This window comes from Scardinius erythrophthalmus (genome assembly GCF_964197995.2).
Source record: "Scardinius erythrophthalmus genome assembly, chromosome: 25".
In the NCBI taxonomy this organism is placed as follows: domain Eukaryota; kingdom Metazoa; phylum Chordata; class Actinopteri; order Cypriniformes; family Leuciscidae; genus Scardinius; species Scardinius erythrophthalmus.
In genome coordinates this window covers 23,486,070-23,505,079 of record NC_138245.1, presented here as the reverse complement: position 1 = coordinate 23,505,079, position 19,010 = coordinate 23,486,070, and the positions used below count along the sequence as shown (strand labels likewise).

At 37.9% G+C, this 19,010-nt stretch overlaps 1 protein-coding gene across 1 annotated transcript in view; it reads left to right on the top strand.

Moving 5' to 3' along the window:
• The window catches only part of arhgef10la (Rho guanine nucleotide exchange factor (GEF) 10-like a), a 120,363-nt gene that overhangs the window by 63,953 nt on the left and 37,400 nt on the right, over positions 1-19,010 (top strand). The window contains exons 19-20 of the mRNA XM_081357683.1: positions 1,529-1,629; positions 15,196-15,317. Of these exons, the coding sequence (XP_081213809.1) occupies positions 1,529-1,629; positions 15,196-15,317 (223 nt within the window). The remainder of the gene's footprint in view (positions 1-1,528; positions 1,630-15,195; positions 15,318-19,010) is intronic.

The following is a 19,010-nucleotide window of genomic DNA, read 5'->3' as shown; positions in this document are numbered from 1 at the left end:
AATTGCTTTCCGTGTCCCTGAGCCTTTGCTGAGAGACTCTCTTTAGCAGGCAAAGTGTTAGAAATGAAGTCAAAGTATTTTTACAAGTGTCGAATGGGTTCCTGACTCATTGAAGGCCTGGACAGCTCTGTTAAGGCGAGTGAAAAACCCTCAGATTCATTCAGTAATGAAACACGGCTGCTCGAAGATGCACAACAGTACACTCACTGTGGCTTTGTTTGGAACTATTTTCATTGGCAAAATTGAGCAAAAACAAACAATACTGACAATAGCGTGTCTGAAATGTAACTCAATATTAATTTCTTTATTGAACTGTTGTATAAAATCAAAATCACATTTACAATCATGCAGATATTTGGGAGGAAAACAGCACTCTTGCTCGTGTGATATTGCTAAACTATATCATATGATATAAATATAAGACAAAACCCATAGAGGGACATTTTTTGCCCTCATATCTTAAATTTTTGTGTGTTTTTTTTAACTACATTCATCATGCAGTCAGTTGTTGCTCTGCATCATGTTCGTAAACAAACTGCATGCAATGTAAGATGACATACATGTCTAGGCCGAGGCTGGGTCTTTTAACGCATTATTTTTTCCATAATCGCACCGAATCGTTTCGTTAGATCGACATCCCTGATATACATAGTTTTTGTTTTAGATATTTATTATTTCTGAAGCATTTATAAATAGCTTTTTGACGACTTCTGCAAAAGGTGTGCACTTATGAGCTTATGAGCACAACTGTTCTTTCCCCTAATATGGGTGTATCTGAGATTCAGATAACAGAATTTATAATGATCGAATCCAGAAATTGAATCACATTTTCAATTTTAAACTGTCAATCTTCAAAGTCAACTCCAGATCGATTTCTTGTGGCCAATCTCCTTCAATAACTCATATTAAGAACCTCATCCCATCTAGAAGTACACTGTGCTCAGTCATGCTCGCTCATTCCCCCCTTGTAGAAGGAATTGCTGAAAAGTTCTGGTCCATTAACCTGGCTAAACATCTTGGCTCAGAATGCAGATGAACTCAGCAAGCTCACAGGCCTGACACTCTCCATCCTTCCCTACATAACCCTCCATGCCACCACATCCACAGATCTCAGATCTTCGTACTGGCTTTTTGATTTAATTAAGAAAAAATTATCATGTGTGTAATTGTGGGGATCTCCATTTCTCCTTCTCTACTGTCTGCTTTTTCCTCCTCTAAGCACAGACTTCATGAAAAATAAATAATTAAATAATTTGATTAATAAAACTCTGCACACAGATCCAGACTCAGCTTGAGATCAAGCTGTATTGGGGAGAGTGGCAGCTGCTCTCCCCAGGGCTCCTTGGTGCACTGCAGCAAAACTATTTTACTGTATTATTAATACTGATAATTAAGGTGCCACCATGTTGTGATGTGTTTTATGGAAATTTTACAAGATTATCTTCCTCAAAGGGCCATAGCAATGAGCCCATGTTGGATAGATCAATGTATCTCACCACCTGTCCAATGTTTTTCTCATGTACTGTAGGTCTGGGCGTCCTGTAAGCTTCACTGTGGTCTTCAACACACCAAGCCCTGTCAGCAAGATCTCCTGGGTCAACCGGTTCCACCTAGCGAAGATAGCACTGAGTGAGTTTGAATTATATCCTCCACTAACCCATGACTTTAGGCCTTTTGATCTGAAGCATTGACTATGATTATTAAAATCTAAATACAATTAATTAATAATAATGTATTGAAATATATTATTATTATTTCTAATATCAATTAATTTCTAATATAAATCTAATAGCAAATGGGTGTTTTGTTGTGGATGTTTATTCTGACCAGATAACTGCATGCAGTAAAATAACTGATTATAAAATACAATTTCAAAATCTCTTTGCTTTACACAGTTGTGACTTCTTGACTTGTTTTCTGTTTGTCACATCAATGGTAAATCAGAGTGCAGCCATGTTTTATTTTGGTCTTATCAATGCATAAACCATTTTAATATGCTTTAACCTTAGGGCAAAGATATATATATATTCAGCCACATCATCTCTAACTCCCTGAAGAAGTCATTCCTCCTCCTCCTATCACAAGCTAATAGAAATAGCCTAAACCTTTTGGTATAACAATATATCATAGGAACTTCAGTTTTTGCGATGTCAACTTCAAATTTGGAACACAACTTGGTTAGACATATGGCTTTGATTTTATAGCAATTTTAGAGTAAAAATATTTAGTATAAAGTAAAAAAATGTTGATTACACTTTATTTTGACATTTATTTGGTCCCTTTTACACATTCTGTTGACTATGAGTAAAGTTGCACCTACCTGTCTACTAACTCTCATTAGAGTGTTAGTATAATATTAGCAGAGTTGTAGGGTTAGGGTTAGAATAAGTTGACATGTACTTGCAATGTTACTTATAGTCAGTAGAATGTCTGTTAAGGGAGCATCACGATGAAGTGTTAGCAGATTAAGCAGACAGTCTACTAATACTCTAATGAGAGTTAGGTGCAACTTTTCTTACAGTCAACAGAATGTTCAAAGGGGGCCATCAAAATAAAAATTTTAATACAGTACATTTGTTTTACACTAAAATTCTTATTTAAGTTTGGATAGTTTGGATTGCATTTTCACATCTACACTCAAAAAGGGGGGTGACAGTTATTGGATATTTAAAGGTAGGGTAGGTAGGATTTTTATAAAAAACTTTTTTTCAAATTTGTTTAAACTGTCTTTATATACCAATACATAATTAAAATGTAAGTGCTCTGAAAAAGAGAGTATAAAAATCGAGTGACTGTAGACCTTTTAATCTGCAATAAACACAGCTCATTATTTCCATTCGGGACGAAACAATTGATTGGTTTGGGTGACTGTCACTCACTCTCGCAACCATGGCTACCACCCCTGTTGCTAGATCTGCCCATATGCGCGCACACCCGTTTGATTTGAGGAGTGCAAGAGAGGCGCGGAACCTACGAAGAGTAAAATTATGGCAGAGAAAGAGCATTCAAAATTCAAAGCACCTGCATATGCAGTCAGCGAAGGCAAACAAGCCAAAAACTACTTCCTCGGACCCTGGTTGCCTGCACTCTTGAACGACCTCCTCTGCTTCGCCCTCGACCCCGGACCTGTCCTCAAACCGACGATGCGGTACTTGTCACCGGAGTGTAACGTTAGTCCTCATCAGAGTCAACAATGTTTTCATCATGGAAACTCTTACATGCAAAACACCGTATATGTTATGAATCTTACACGAATTCACCTTCATCACAGTGTAACTGATGGTAATGGGAAAACGTGTATCAATACAACCTGTTTTTAGCTTTGCCTTATAAATATAGCTCGTTACCTATAAATATAGCTCGTTACCGAATCAAACAAAGTAGGCTATATTTTAAACTTTACCAGTATCGATATGCTAGCCTGATAGTGAGTACTAAAAGAAATCTTATTTGTTTATATTCATAGTGATAAAGTTAGGTATTTTATTACATGTGATTCTGACATGATGTCACTGCATGCACTGCGCTCTTTCCTCTCCACTCGTCTCAGGTAAATAAATGCGTCTTCCAGCTGAGCCTGCGCGTTCATGTGTTTTGGGGGCGTGGCTTTGGAAGGAGCTCAGAAGGGAGGGGGTGGAGTGAATGGAAATAATTAGCTGTGTTTACAACAGTCGTGAGAGGTCTACAGACACTCAGAGTACTTACATTTTAATTATGTATTGGTATATAAAGACAGTTTAAACAAATTTGGAATGTTTTTTTTTTAGAAAAATCCTACCTACCCTGCCTTTAATTGAGCATGCTTATTTTCCATTTTTTTTTTTTTTTTACATCTAGTGTTCTAAGAAATTAGGCTTTAAAAACACTAATAATTCAGTAACACTTAAAAATGAAATCTTTAACATATCTCAAAATTATTTTTCATCCTGTACATTCATAATTTTGTGATGCTTCTAGTAGCATTTAAACCGATTTATGTTTTAATTTGAATTAATCTAGACTATGGTATTTTAATATCATAAAAGTGGCTATAGTCTTCCCAAGGAAGTCAACTTTTATGATATAAAAATACAATAGGAGTTTTTAGTCAGAAATGCATCTGGCAACTTGTGGTGGGCAAAGCCTCACTTTTGTGTAGGTTTCTGTTGCAAAACAACTGCACATTATGTTCATATGATTGTGCATTAAAAACATTTGGGTATTAATGTGTTAAATGTTGCTATCAGGGTCAAGGTGCATTAAGCTATTGAGGTAGTAAATATGCTTTATTGAAATGACCACAGTGAGGCACCCAGATTGTTGTAAGTTGTGATAAAGTCTGTGCTTGAATTGAATGTTGTAAGACAACTCAAATCTAGCATCTTGGATTGTTTCGTTTCATTGATGCCATGCACGAAATACTTGGGCAGAGTGTTTCTGTCAGTCTGCAGACCGGGTCAGAGGTGTGGATAGTTACAGGGTTGGGGAGTAACGGAATACACGTAACGGCGTTATGTAATCAGGATACAAAAATCCAATAACTGTAATGCGTTACAGTTACGTCAAAAAACGTTGTAATCAGATTATAGTTACATTTTGAAAAAAGGGGGAATACTTTCAGGATTACAATGGTTTCATTTGAAACTAAATAAATAAGTATTTTGGCCTAATAACACTATATTAAGCGCTGCTTGATTATACAGTAGTTCCTGGTTCTGTTGCCAGTAATAACTCACGTGTGCCACGCGCTGGTGCATGCGCAAATAACAGCTTTCTACAATCTCCTCAGACGCAGATTGAATCACTGCTGCTAGTAGAAACGATGCTGCCTGCGGGTAAAATCGCTTTTAATTCATGGAAATCCCACTGCTATTTTGTAGAAATTAGGAGAGTAGCTTTTTTAGTACCCAAAATGTCCTTTCTTAATCTTTTCTCACGTAACGGGATCGGGATGTTCGCTGTCTAGGTAACGTAGGGGAACTCCCACTGCCAACGCCCCAAGTTCAGTCAGGCAAATTAAGAAAGATCACGGCTTTAGTCAACATGTAGGCCTATTTTAAAATAAACTGTTTTACACAACTAAATGTTGTGTTTTTATTTTTTAGTTAAAAATTAGTTAAAAATAAAACAAAATAATCTGTAATACCATACATTAGCCACTAGATGTCTGTATAGCCCTTTACATAAATATATATATTCAGGCCTGTGTGTATATTTTGCAAATATTGTACACTGGACCAAATTCTTAATAAATAAAAGTTTATTTTTTTTTTTGTTTGTTTATTATTTCTTCTTGCTTGACTTTATTTATATACGTGACCTTGAAGTAATCCAAAAGTAATCAGTTACATTACTTTCATATTATAGTACTTGGATTACGTTACTGAATACTTTTTTTAGGAAGTAATTTGTAACTGTAACGGAATACATTTTTAAAGTAACCCTCCCAAGCCTGGATAGTTACAGATGCATCAAAACTAGTGACTGATGGGAGTCTGACTTCTCAGTGCCCTGCTTTTGCGGTTTTTCCACACCAGCTGAAGTTTAACAAAAACAAAAAAATGGTTTTACTTCATGAGGGGCATGATCAAAGTTTACACCATCCTACTTGATGGAAAAACAGAGAAATAAGCAGGAATAGGGTGAACCTGAGCTATGTTTTTGAGCCAAGATCTGCAAGAGCCTTGACTGGAACCTGTTTTTACCTCTTATTTCTAATCATTCTAAATGCTAGAAATGGTAAATTGTTTCAAGTTTTGCTGTGTTTTGTCTTGGTTTCAAAACAACAATAATTGCCTTACATATGCTGCCTATGGCTATTTGTGAGCTGTTATTGAAAAGAGCTTTATGGCAATAGGCAAATAGCAATCTCGGCTGACACTAAGTGGATGTTGGCAGCGTAAGTGGCAACATCCCTAAAAAAAAAAAACTAAAAAAAAACAAGCTAGATAGCAACCGAGAGAGAATAACAAACATTTCTGAGAGCCTTTTTCACTGGAAACTTTTTGTTTGTTTCAAGAAGCCATTTGGCTTTTTGTGCATTCCCCGGTTTGCTTTCTTGCTTTTTCTTGGAAAAATCCATCGCAAAAATAAGATTTAATTCACAACTCGCACTTCACTTTGCAGAGTCATAACATGTCACATTTGGAATGTGCAGAAATGATATGTATTTCTTAGAATCATGTCAAAACATTCCAAGCGTTTTGTGCCGATGGTCGTTATCTAGCCTGCTGAAGATGTCAGTTACACCCTAATTTCATTACACCCACACATTGCTCGTTTAGCCAAATGAAATTACAATAACAGAAATGCTGGTGCAATTTCATGGGTGGCCTGTTGTTACCGAGCTCTCTTACATCCTTTGAGGACGTGTGGGTCGGATGTGTGCAAACAAAAAACCTTTGATTGTGGTCATTTGAGACCCTTCATAACACATCTGGCATTGTATTAAAACCCAGCCCACTTCCTTGTGTTATCAATCCCTATGTTCATCCATCCCCTGTATCCTCTTTGACACGTATTGATCCTTTTCAACAATCTGCATAGGGTCTTTCCTGAGTCTTCCATCCCAACTGTTCTCCGCTACAAGTCCTGCTTTGATGTGCAACTTTTGTGTGATATAAAATGCAGCTGTTTTGTCTGTTAGGAGGGCCATTAACAAGGTTCTGCAATGGGTAACATATGCTTGTATCTATAAAAAACATGCTGTCAGAAAACAGTGTTTGTGATATTGTGGCTGCATGCTGGGAACTCATGGGGCGTGAGATCGAGAACTTCAACATGACTGTGGATGAGTGTGTCCTGAGGGTTCCATTAATTATGAAGATGTGGTTCAGAGATTGCCACGACAACGTCATGTGGTGCAGAGAAAATACCGGGTTCTTTTTCCAAATGCTCCCTTGTTGCATGTTCACAGATTTATAACTATATATATATATTAGTACACGTTTATATAATATATTATTCATTATGTATTGTCTATATAGTTATACTGTATATGATATATATGATATATTATGTTGTAATATAAATTATATATTAAAACTATATTTTACTTATTATATAATAAATTATATAACCACTGTGATATTTCATAAAATACATTCAAATATTTGAATATGTTAAAGGTCCCATTGCATGGATTATTTCATTATTTTATAATGTTTCCTGGGATGCCCTTATAATGTTAGTATGTTTTTAGATCAAAATTTGTTATAATTTAGAAATAAAAGGCATTTTTCCTAGCCTGATTTTAGCCTCTGGTTTGAACGCTCTGTTTGAAGGGGCGTGTCTGCTGTGAGACTTCAGTGTAAATGCTCACTGCTGTGATTGGCTGACATGCTTGCATATGAAATAGCAATATTATATGCATCTAAAGTATTTAGATCTAAAGTATTTAGATCTATTCCCATCACTTAAAAGGTTGCAGTGATGAGCACTGAGCAGATGACAGTCTGTTGATTGCCTGAATGAAGATCTTATCATTGCAACGCAGTTTCTGCACTCTCACTTATGCTTTCACCAATGCAAACATGATGTAAATACTGTAAGAGCTTCGATGTGCAGTATAACAGCGTCATTGATTTCATAATGAGTTTTGGCTTATAAGGGTCCAGATAAACTCGTGCTGTGTGATTGACAGCTTGGGCGATTGGAAAGGGATTATTCTTTGATCGCTTTCTGTATATATTTTAATCACAGTTTAATTTCATCCTACTAAGAGAAACGATGTGAAGTTTATATTTTAGTCACTGGCTTGATTTACTGATGCACTGATCTGTCTGAACTTGAACAATTACACATCAGAAATTCACATATCCCACTGGTTCTTCAGAGGCTCGGATGAAGGAACTAAAAAAATACTTTTGTGTTCATTTGAACATCCAAACACTGAGCAACTGCCATGCTTTGCTCGTTTGCAAGCCATGATGTCTCGAGTAAAAAACAATATCGCGCTCGCGTAGCTCATTTTATCATGGGCGGGCCAAATTCTCTTTGCGGGCAAAGCAGAGAAAGGGGAGGTAACCTTTCCCCTTATGACGACATAAGGGGAAGATTCCAGATTCGCCTGTCTGAGCTTTAATTTTCTCAAAGGCGAAGCAGGAAACCCAGGGCTTGGTTTACATCTATCACAATTTCTAGCCACTGGGGGGGACCATTAGCCTGACTACGTCAGACTTTGTACTTCCGCTCAATTTCATTTCGCTTCTGTACTCAGTCTGAGACCGCGTCATAGCTTTCCGTATGTATGTATGTATACATGAATATTCATTACTACATAGATTTAGAGCATTTAACCATAATTTTTTTTTCTTTTTCTTTTTTTTGGGGGGGGGGGGGGTGGCTTGTAGTTAAATATTAAATAATGACTTACATGCTTGGTATACTAGTTTCAAAGTAGCTTTCTCATTACTGGACTTGTGGCAGCTTATATTGTCAGTTGTAAGTACATGAACACACACACACACACACACACACACACACACAAAAGAACACTGTAAAAAAAAAAAAAATTACATCCCCAAGTCAAATTTTCTAGTGACTGGTTACATCTAAATTTGTCAATTAGTCTGATGTATTATTTCTCATTGAGCCAATGTTAACAGACTATTGCAACAAGAATTGCACTTGGGCCAATTTAAAAATTTAGATGTTATCAGTCACTAGAAAATTTTGACTTGGAGAGGCTAGAATTTTTTTACAGTGAAGGCAGATTGGTCACAGCTGAAGGAAGAAAGTTTGGAAAGAAAAAGTATGTGAAACAGCTGGAGAGATATGGAAAAACTTATATGAAGGTAAATTCTCTATGCGTGTAACTACTCAATGTGTGATAGTGGTAGATAAAGAACAAGAGGATGTGACTGACATTAGCAAAGCATTCTAAATTAAACACAGAAAAGAAGAGTGGGAAATCATTTGTAAACCTATTGTTTAGATCAGTCACGTTATGATAAACACTGTTTGATACCTCCAGGTGGAGTTTAGGATGTGTGTGCATATCTGAGGAGGGGAAGCATGTGGTAGTTTACCCCACTCCACCTGAGTGACACACTCCATCTCCTCTCGCTCCTGATCAGTGATCACTGCCGTGGTCTGTCTGGCACGGCTACATAATGACAGAAGAGAGGACTTTTAGAACCAATCTGTGAGGTGCTAGTGTCCTTAACCTGTCTTTTCTTTCACTATACGGCTCAGCAACCTGGCAAGCAAGAACTAACGTCAATGGATGTCATAGGAACTGATCCCCCCCAACCCCACCACCTTCAAATGTGACCAAGTTAGGGAGCTTTCCTTCAAAGCACTTTCTGAAACCCATTGATGGTTCCTAGGAAAACAGCATATGGAAAAAAAGCTCATGCTAAAGTGAAAGAAAAGGCATGAAAGGCATTGTTCACTCCTTGTGTATTCTAATGCGGTTACGGCACACAAAGAATCTTTTGTAACTATTCAGCATTCAGTCTTATGCTTCCAAACGACTGACTAAAGTGTTTATTAATGGATTGTGTCTTTTTACTCTTTGTGTACCTGTAGTACACATTTGATTCTATTTCTCGATTTGTCTTATGATTTAATCTGCTGGAACTGTAGTCAAAACCCAAGCAACAGGATCATTGTTTTATTCTCTCTTTATTTATCCAATTGTTGAATTAAATTAATATTATTTAGAAATCATAAAGCATATACAAATATACTTTTTTTTTCTTCTAATGTGAATCTATAACCGCATTAAGCCATGCTGTTATACATTCATAAAAAAAAGTAGATTTTTTATGATTTGTAAATACACTATAATTGGAATTCAATAAACAATTGTGCTGCTCAACATTGATCCCTGAAGTGTTGAGCAACATCCTGTGAACTCTTTTGATTCGACTATATCTTTGCTGCTTTTGTCAAAGTGCTTATAGATTGGCCTGCTTTGTAATTAATCATCACAGTAGATTTAAAGCCCACAGCTGTTAGTCGATAATGCCAAAGCATAATTAAAATTTAAATCCCTATTATGTGATGCTTCTGTATATTTGCTAAGCTTCTTCTGGAAAAAACTGTAAGGTCCATGAGTGGTTACCAGCTATTATTGTAAGTGACAAACAAGTTAGATGAAGCTCAGTGTATTCTTTTGGAGTACATAGCTGTTAATTAAAAATGGTGTTTTCACATTTTGTCCTAAATAGTTGTGCCTGCTTGTTCTCTCAAAGAGTCAAGGCAGCAAACCTCTAATGAAAGCAGTATTAGTACCCATCAAGGCCGGTGGTTCAGCTATTCACAGCCTCGCTTTGTGCCGGTTTGCTGGGCCATTCTGATGAATGTTTTCAATTATGCATTTATGGTACTAAATAGCAATATGGATGTTTGAGGAAAAAAGCTACACAAGGGCACTAATAGTTTGGGTGCTTCTTTTAGGTGGTTGTGTGAACCTTAAGAATGGCACAATACATTCCTAAGTTGTGGGACAAAGTACTTAAAGGGACACTTCACCCATTTGCATTAAGCTTTGCATTGTTAGAAACCCAGTCATTCTATTGAATGGTCGTGCAACACTCTCTCATTTTCCCCTGAGACGGGAGAAATCTGTTATTTACCTCTTACACTTCCTCCTACAATGACGCAAAAATCGTCATTTTGCGTCATTGTAGGAGGAAGTGTTAGAGGGGGGGATTTCTGTTGAGACTACAGACACTAGTTTCTCATCTTTCCCAGGGTGGGGCGCGCTCACGCTACAGACCTATTACAGATCAGTGGGTGGGACTTTACTCTCTGAAACTGAAAGCAATATCCTCCATCTTGTTTGAAGCTAAGCTAACAGGCGCTGTGGAGACAGATGTACAGTTATGACAATAGCGGAGGAGAGTGCTCAATATGATATAGACTAGAGGAAGAGGATTTCGGAAGTCTGATGCTTGAATCAGGTGTTTGTGGCTACCTTTACAAGCCGCATTATAGCGAAGAGCAGCCGAGGCAGAAGACCTGCCTGCCGCGGACGAGGAGCCCGGACTGGCTCGAGTTAGGGCGGACTGGTGGCGCCGGTGATCTCACTATGCAGCAACGAACCGCTATGAACACAGAGATAGAGTCCGTCTGCGGCAAAGAATTTCAACGATGACAATTTCTCCTGGACGAAATCTCTGAATCAGACGAGGACACGGACGTTTGTGTTGTGAACTATCCTAGTTTCGCACCGCATATGTTCTGACTGAACATCCAGGTACCATGCAATAATTCACCTTTTCAAAAGAAATACAAACGAGGAGTAATGCACTATATGAGTTCGCCAACTAACTAGACATTTTGTGTGAATGTGAAATGAATTTCAAGCTCTGGTGGTAGCTAGCCTTGTAGACGGAAGAGTGATTTCTCTTATAGGCAGATATGCGCTTTCTGGATTAGTGGGAGTGGCTTGCGGAGCTGTGCAATGTGGTGCATTGTGGGAGTTGTTGTCTTTCATACAAATGCGTTCTGAAGTTATTTTTTGTCTTTTCTCGGTCACGAAGGCACCAAATTCAAAAATTATTTTACATTTCGACTACACATATGACCCACTTTAAATAAAAAACAATGTTCAAATGGGTGAAATGACCCTTTAAAATGTATCCGGAGTGGAGAGATGTCATGCAAACTACTTTTTGTGCTACAGAAGGAAAGTTTTTGATTATGGAGGAGTATTTGCATTTGTGACAATATAAATGTTGTAATAAAAGCTCCTCCAGGGGTCCAGGACCACTGTTTGAAAACCCCAGATTTAACAAATTTAGAGTTTTTTTTTTATGTAAGTGCAAAACCAAATATAAGCTTAATTTTTTCATTCTTTTAAACTTTCCAGACACCGTAATCCATTGTAAATACCTTACTCTAAACACTATAAAAAACAAAACAAATAGCCGAGGCTAAACATTTTCTCTGGTAATTGACAATATGCAACTAATGCTGCCAACTGAGCTTCTCTCGTATTGAACCAGAACATTTGTGCAATAGTAAAGCCTACAACAGTTTTTTGTCTGAAATAAACTGACAGCCCCAATTATTATCATTTTGTGTGTGTTTGTGTGTGCATGCTTTTTACCTATGTAGATGTATTCCAAATACATTTATCTTTTTATTTTATCCCAGTTTCTCATCCATTGTCTGCATGGTAGAGATACCCGTTTGCCTCGAGCCCAAATCCTCTCTCCTGTCCATCATTCTCTCACCTTCATTCTCACTTTCTGCTTCTCCTTTGTCTCTCTTTCTCTCACGCTCTGACAGCGGCTATCAATGAGCAACCCCTGGTTAAACCCCAGTCTCCCTGATGAGGTGCACACTTGTTTGCTTATCCTTTGCTAAGCGGCTTGAGTTTTACTAGACAACATGAATAGAACGATGGTTGCTGCATTGTTAATGAGGGAGTGAAGAGAGTGTGTTTGGCCGCTGAGTTCTGGCTTGTTCCTCGCATTGTGTTAGCCAGGATATTGGGAGCTTACACAGGCAGAATGCATTATGCCAGAGTCATTAGCAGTGCTAGCCCTTGCTATATGCAGGGGCAAAAGACAGGCCTCAATGTTGCTGATGTCTCATCTAACTTGCCACGCTGCATTTATTGAGAGTGAAACTTCAATTATTGTTCATTATTAATATAATTCAAAAGGGCTGAATGTCATTGCTACAGTGCGTCCTAGTAAACCAGCGATGCTAGGGTTTACTCTTCTCCGGAGAGTTTGATGCATGTTTGGACAAACTTAGGTAGTTACTAATGTCTAAAAGTGTGTGAAACATGCATATTGACCTTTTCTGACAAACAAATCAGCAAAGAGCACATTTCATGAACTAATTTAATAGCTATCTTAAGGGTCACAGTATGCGAGTGCAGTGCAAGGCAGGTAAACAGTGAACCTGATGACCCACAAGTAGCTGACTGACATCTAGAATTCAGTTACAGTGATTTAGAAGTGAACTACGCTCCTCAAGCATCCCTCTAAAGGGCAAACTTGTGATGAGAATGAGATCATGGCATAACTGTTTTATTTAGGAAGATATAGTGAATTCGGTCCTGATTGCGAATGAAAAGGAGACGTTGTGGGGGTTGGATTAGATGCTTTTGTAAGTTAGTAGAATTCGCTTTTCGTGCTTCATTGTGCTGTGAAAATATAAACAGCCACATCGAAAGAAAAGCAGGTAATATCTGTCACGGCTCTGCTTTTAAATGACTAAAGACATCAGGGCCTTGCTTTCATTATATCTGGCTGACATTCTAGTGGGTCCATATAGCATGCCTGGATACCATTTACTTTTATGCTAAAATCATATTGTGATATTGTGATATTGTCGGATTCTTTCGGCATTTTAAATAGTATTTGACAGACCTTGTTGATACAATGTTTGTATACAATGTTTTTCCTCTTTGTCACATTATGTGTAATTAACTTAACATACTAATTATAAATGAGACCAGACTTGTATGTATAAACAATCTGTCAGAACAAGCAGTGATTGCAATTTTTAGCCTCAAATTACTCACAGAAGGCCGTATGTTTACTGCAGAATGCAAAAACTAATAGGCCTAGTCTCTTTTTTCAGTTCTTCATGATCATCATCACAAAAAATATATACTCATTCCATAAGAGGAGTGTTGTTTGTGTCCACAACATTTGATGTTTTAGGACATGCAATATTTAACTAACTATTAACTACGACTTTTGCCTCAATAAACTCCTAAATACTGCTTATTAATAGTTAATAAGGTAGTTGTTAAGGTTAGGTATGGGGTTAGATTAAGGGATGTAGAATATGGTCATGCAGAATAAGGAATTAATATGTGCTGTATAAGTACTGATAAAAGCCAATATCCTAGTAATATGCATGCTAATAAGCAACTACCGGTAGTTAATCGTGAGACTTGGACCCTAAAATATAGTGTTACCCTTTTTTCTAAATCTCTCACTCAGTCAAATCAAGATTTCATTGGCCAGGTTGACTGTCAGTCAAACTATTTTAACAGATATGCAGAAATATTCCTTTAGAAATTATCTATTGTGACCACGGCTGTAAAGGCATGGAGAAATCCTATTTTTCGTCGGCAAAGTTCATCAAGTTCATTCAAATTTTCTCTTAAAATGTGGATGAAATTGTGTTTTCCCTTTGTCCTTCAAAAAATTCAATTACTTTTTTAATACTTTTATAAATAATGCATAGATTTGCCATAGCAGTAGGATCAACTTTGTATAAAACGATTAGATTAAGCATTCTCATTTCTGGACTTAAAGTATTGAAGGGGATTATTGCAAGGTGTTCGCAATTATCTTAAGAATTTGTGTGGTCTTATCCATAGTCTTACTGTACTTACTGGCAAAAGAAGTCCATCTGAGAAGTGAAGTAGAAGTTTTAGAAATCTGACCTTCTGAAGTACGCCATTGATTGCATCGATTTTAAAGAGTCGGGCTCATCGTTAGTGGGGAGAGAATGGAGACAAAATCAAATGTTAACGCCACTTAAGAGTTTGTTGACCACAAAGCACAGATATACAGAGATGTCACACTATGGCTGCTTGTACTTCCTCTATGAAATCGGAAAGAAATCATCCTGAAGCTCTTGAGAAACAGTGAGACTAACCTCAAGCTAATTGGCCCTTAAGTCTCCCACTCTGACTTGAACGTTGATATGGCTATGGTACATCGGCCGTCAGACCGTGTCACGTACCTTTCACACTGTGAAAACAAATGAGCTGAGTCCAATCTGACTGCATTTGTTTGTAGCCTATTTTCATGGCTTCGGGGGCTAATTTTGAGTTGATGCGCTGGTAAAGACGCAGGGGACCAGAAAAACAAGACATTTTTTATGCAAACGTAAGATGGCCATGATAGGTAATTACTGAATTGCTTTTATAGAGAGTGGTTACTGGCAGGCATGTATTGTGCTTTGCAATTGTAAATACCTGTCAAAGTGGCTGTGAGGGAAGACCTAGGTGGCCCACGCCTCTAGAATTTAGACTTCATTAATTGAAACCTGGAGGTTGCATCTTCACATGCTGAGATGGACACCTGCTGCAGGAATGAAACTTGTGAAGGCTCATTAGTCTCCTATACTGAAAATATCTTCAGAGAGTGCACACCGGGAGCCTCAAACATCTTAACTACTGCCATACCTCTGTTTTCATAATTGGATAGACATATGAGATGATGTCACTCTGCATGATCTGCTAGGGAAGAATGAATAATAAACTAAGCCAAATATAATCTCTTGCAGGGGACGAAAACTCACCGGGTTGGTTCTCTGCAGAGGATTTTGGGAAGACGAAAGCTCAGTTTTGGTGTCCACTTCTGGCCTATCGCATGCCTGTTTTCACCTCCAAAGCCCAGGAATGGAAGGTAAGTGACTACCAGTTACAAAAAGCATGTATTTTTTTCTGCTTTGACATCCAAAGGCTGTTCAGAAACTTCCCTTGAGCAGAAAAAAAGATTATAGTTTCTTTCCGGAAGACAAAGTACTTTTAGAAACTGCTGTACACTTTGCAATCATTTTTTAAGCTAGGAAATTAAAGTCCCACAAAAGCAACCTCCACAGACTGAGTCTGACCATGGGATGATCTTATGGGAACATTGCCAGGATTGTGGAATTACAAGGTGACATGGAAGCTTTCCAGTCACACTTGTAGGATAGGGAGGTTGTGGATCAATAGGAGCTGTTAAGAGCGGCAAGCTCCTCATATATCACATAGTGAACTCGGGTAAGAGACAGACTAAAATGGCTTTAGAGTCAGTCAAAAAGGAATGAAATCAATTTTACTGTCTGGAAGATGATATTTTGGGCTAGATTTTAAGACCTAACGAAGTTAGGTGACTTACCCCTGAATGGTGAGTATAGTTGCCAAATTACTCCAGTCACCATGTGAGGGTGTTATAAAGTGATCATGCAATTACGTTAATGACTGTTGGACACCCGAGAATAAATCAATCAAGCTGCATTAAATAAAGATTATTGCAACCCAATAGATGGGAAGTCGAGGCTGTTGGAAAAATTGCTTGATCATATGTTTTTTTGCAACAGCTTGGAGCTCTGACTAACAGATCGACGGTGTACTTTTTCCACATCATTTCTTTCCACAGCTGCTTAGGAGTTTTTTTTAAATTGTGTTTCTCTTGTCTCAAACTTTAGGGTGCCATTGCTTTGTGAAAACCAGCTGCAATGTTTCAGCCACCTTTAACAAGAATTGTTATATGGGTTGGGGTAAATTGAGTTGTGCTCTAAAATTCTATGAACAATGTTCCTGGAAAACCTAGAAATATCTGTACATTTTAAAAGTGTACATTCCAGGCTTGGGAAATTTATGAAGATTTATAAAATCCTAAAAGCACATGGACATTTTTGTATTTAATGCAGTCTCAGGATTTTTTGTTTTTCTCAGTTGCAATGTTTTTCTTTGACTAGAAACACTCTTTGTGATAATATAATTATACAAATTATATACTTTTGATACTCAAAATATAGTAGATTTCAAAAGTCATTGAGATCTATAGTAATATTTTTCTAGCTCTGCTTAATTTTTTTGTCTGTACATTGTCAGTATAATATAATATGGGCAGAATCCTGCCACCAAACATATAAGATCCGAATGCATCTAACGGTAGTATGACATTTGGTCCGGTTATGGATGGTTGTCTTCAGTAAAGTCTTGTGCTTCTATGTCTTGTTGAAAAGAAGGAGGTTCTTGAGCAGGTGAGATGGATTTAAAGTGAGTGACTTAAAGTCATCCTGGCAGAGATGTCTTTTGTATTACTGTGAGTATCTATCCAACCTTGCCCCTCAACTGCCAATACCACTACCACTGGGCATGGGCAGCATGTGTTAGCCAGTGCCAAGGCCTCCAAACATCTTACTTTTAGGTTTTGGCATCTGATGCACTTGGCAGAACATTCATTGGTGCAGGGATTGGAAAGGGGGCACTTGAAGACCAAGATCAAAAGAGAAAAGCTGTTGGGGACTCATCGTCTCCAATAATAAAATAGAAGTTCTGTAGTATCGCACCATGAGCAACTGATCTGCACACACACAGTTCTGTCGTTTTTGTAAGCCTGGTGGTGGGTGGACTTGTTAGGCGGAGGAGATAACCGTTATCAGGTGTTTCACTTCTGACGCGGTTCTTTAGGCTCTCTATATCCCACCCCTAAGCAGTCAACCAGGCAATATCTGACCCACTTCTAAACCTTACGAAAATCCTGTAATACTGCACAAACAGGCACTCATTTTTCCTGAACTGCAATACTAAGTGAAGAGGAACAACGTTTGTTTGCATATGCTTTCCTAAATGGTATGCTAATGTTAAACCTACCTTGATTGAACTCCTTGTCAAATCATGTCATCTTAGGCAGTCAGATTGTAGATTTTCATGTTTGCATCCTTCAAATCTCCATTTTGTTGACCTGTTTGACATTTTTATTTATGAGAATAGATTAGAGATACCGAGGTGATGAAAAGGGGAATGGAATTGGCAAATGCCATGTGTGCTAACTGCCAGGCCACGGCTCTAACTGTGAAGTTCCATTTTTAGCTTTGTAAAGTTTAACATGCTAGATTGTGTTTCAAAGAAATTTGGAGTTTGGTTTTCTCATGTTTCCAGCATGGTAGCGTTCACATGGATATTACAGAAGCCTGACTATCCCTTAACATGCTAAAAACCCTCCACTAAAAATCCACTTCAGCTGTAAAAGCTCTACGTTAGAAGTACTGAGAAGTATAAAGATGTCTCGTGGGAAGAGAAAGAAACAAAATCTGTTTCCCGATGAAGCATTAGGATGGAGAGAAGATGGCTCTTATTTGAGTGTTTTTTTAATACCGTGGAGATCCCATACCGGGTGCTTTGAAGTGTGGGAAGACATGCTGGAAAAAGGATTTTTTTGGAGGTATCAGGTTTGACTTTTCTTTTTTGGGATTAACACAGGGGAAAATGGATAAATGTTTTCTGAATCTCTTTTATAGTACTTAAACCCATGTCATGGTTCTGTCCAATGAAGCGTGCCCTACAGAAACAAGGGCCTTCTTCAGCTTATTGTTGTGGATATGTGCCCAGTATAACCCTGGATAACTTGGATATTTTTGCAGTTTAAATACTATTTTTGTGACTCATGGTTGTGCTTTGATTGTCAATAGCTGCTCAAGTTGTTAAAAGCAGCTTTGGGCTTCAAGCAATAAGCTTAACACATCACTGATCTTAAGCAAAAACCAGTGTGGCTTGTTTGCATGCAGATTCTTCCAATTTTCTGGCCATGTGTTGTGCCTGTGAAGCATAGAATACATTTGTGAACAGTTTGTAAGTTGTTTTTTTAATAATATAATTTGGTATTTATTTACAGCTTCATCTTCATCATCAAATCAAATGGTTGGTAAAATTGGGCATTCAACAGCCAGTGGTTGGTGGGTAAAAAGTGAATTTCCCACTTTGTTTGCATCCCTCAGACTGATATAGAGGGTTGATCTGTATAGAGTTTTAAAACTACTGTGAGTTCTGACATGGTCTGGACATACTTGTTTTGTTTCCTGTCCACATTCTATCAGTAGTGCTAGCGTACTGTTGCTTGAGAGTGGACCAATTGTGGTCCATAACTAATGTGATACCTCCATAACTCAATGATTGACTACTGACTGCTGACGAGATGGCACAATGACATCTCTTGCAATAGTGAATGTGTGGATGTAGTCTATTTATAGTACCGTTTGGAGGGGGACTGATATATGACACCAATGACTTGAAGCTGTTACAGCAGGAAGAGGAAAAATAAAAACATCTCAAGCTGATGCTCAACACATGAGACCAAGACAGAAAGCACATGAAATATAGATCAGAAATGTCTTGGAGAAAGGTGCCCTTCCCCTTACATGGCAGCACTCTGTTGAATCTACTTTTTTTCTCCTTTGTTTTTTGTCAGCATGACATTTTTTTCCCATAAAATCAGACAGGGTTATGCCTTCTGCAATCTTTTCTGTGCATATATAAGGTTTGCGTTTTTTCTCTCTCTGCTTCCTTTCGATCCCTCTGTGAGTTCTGCATTTCATCTTCCTCCTCG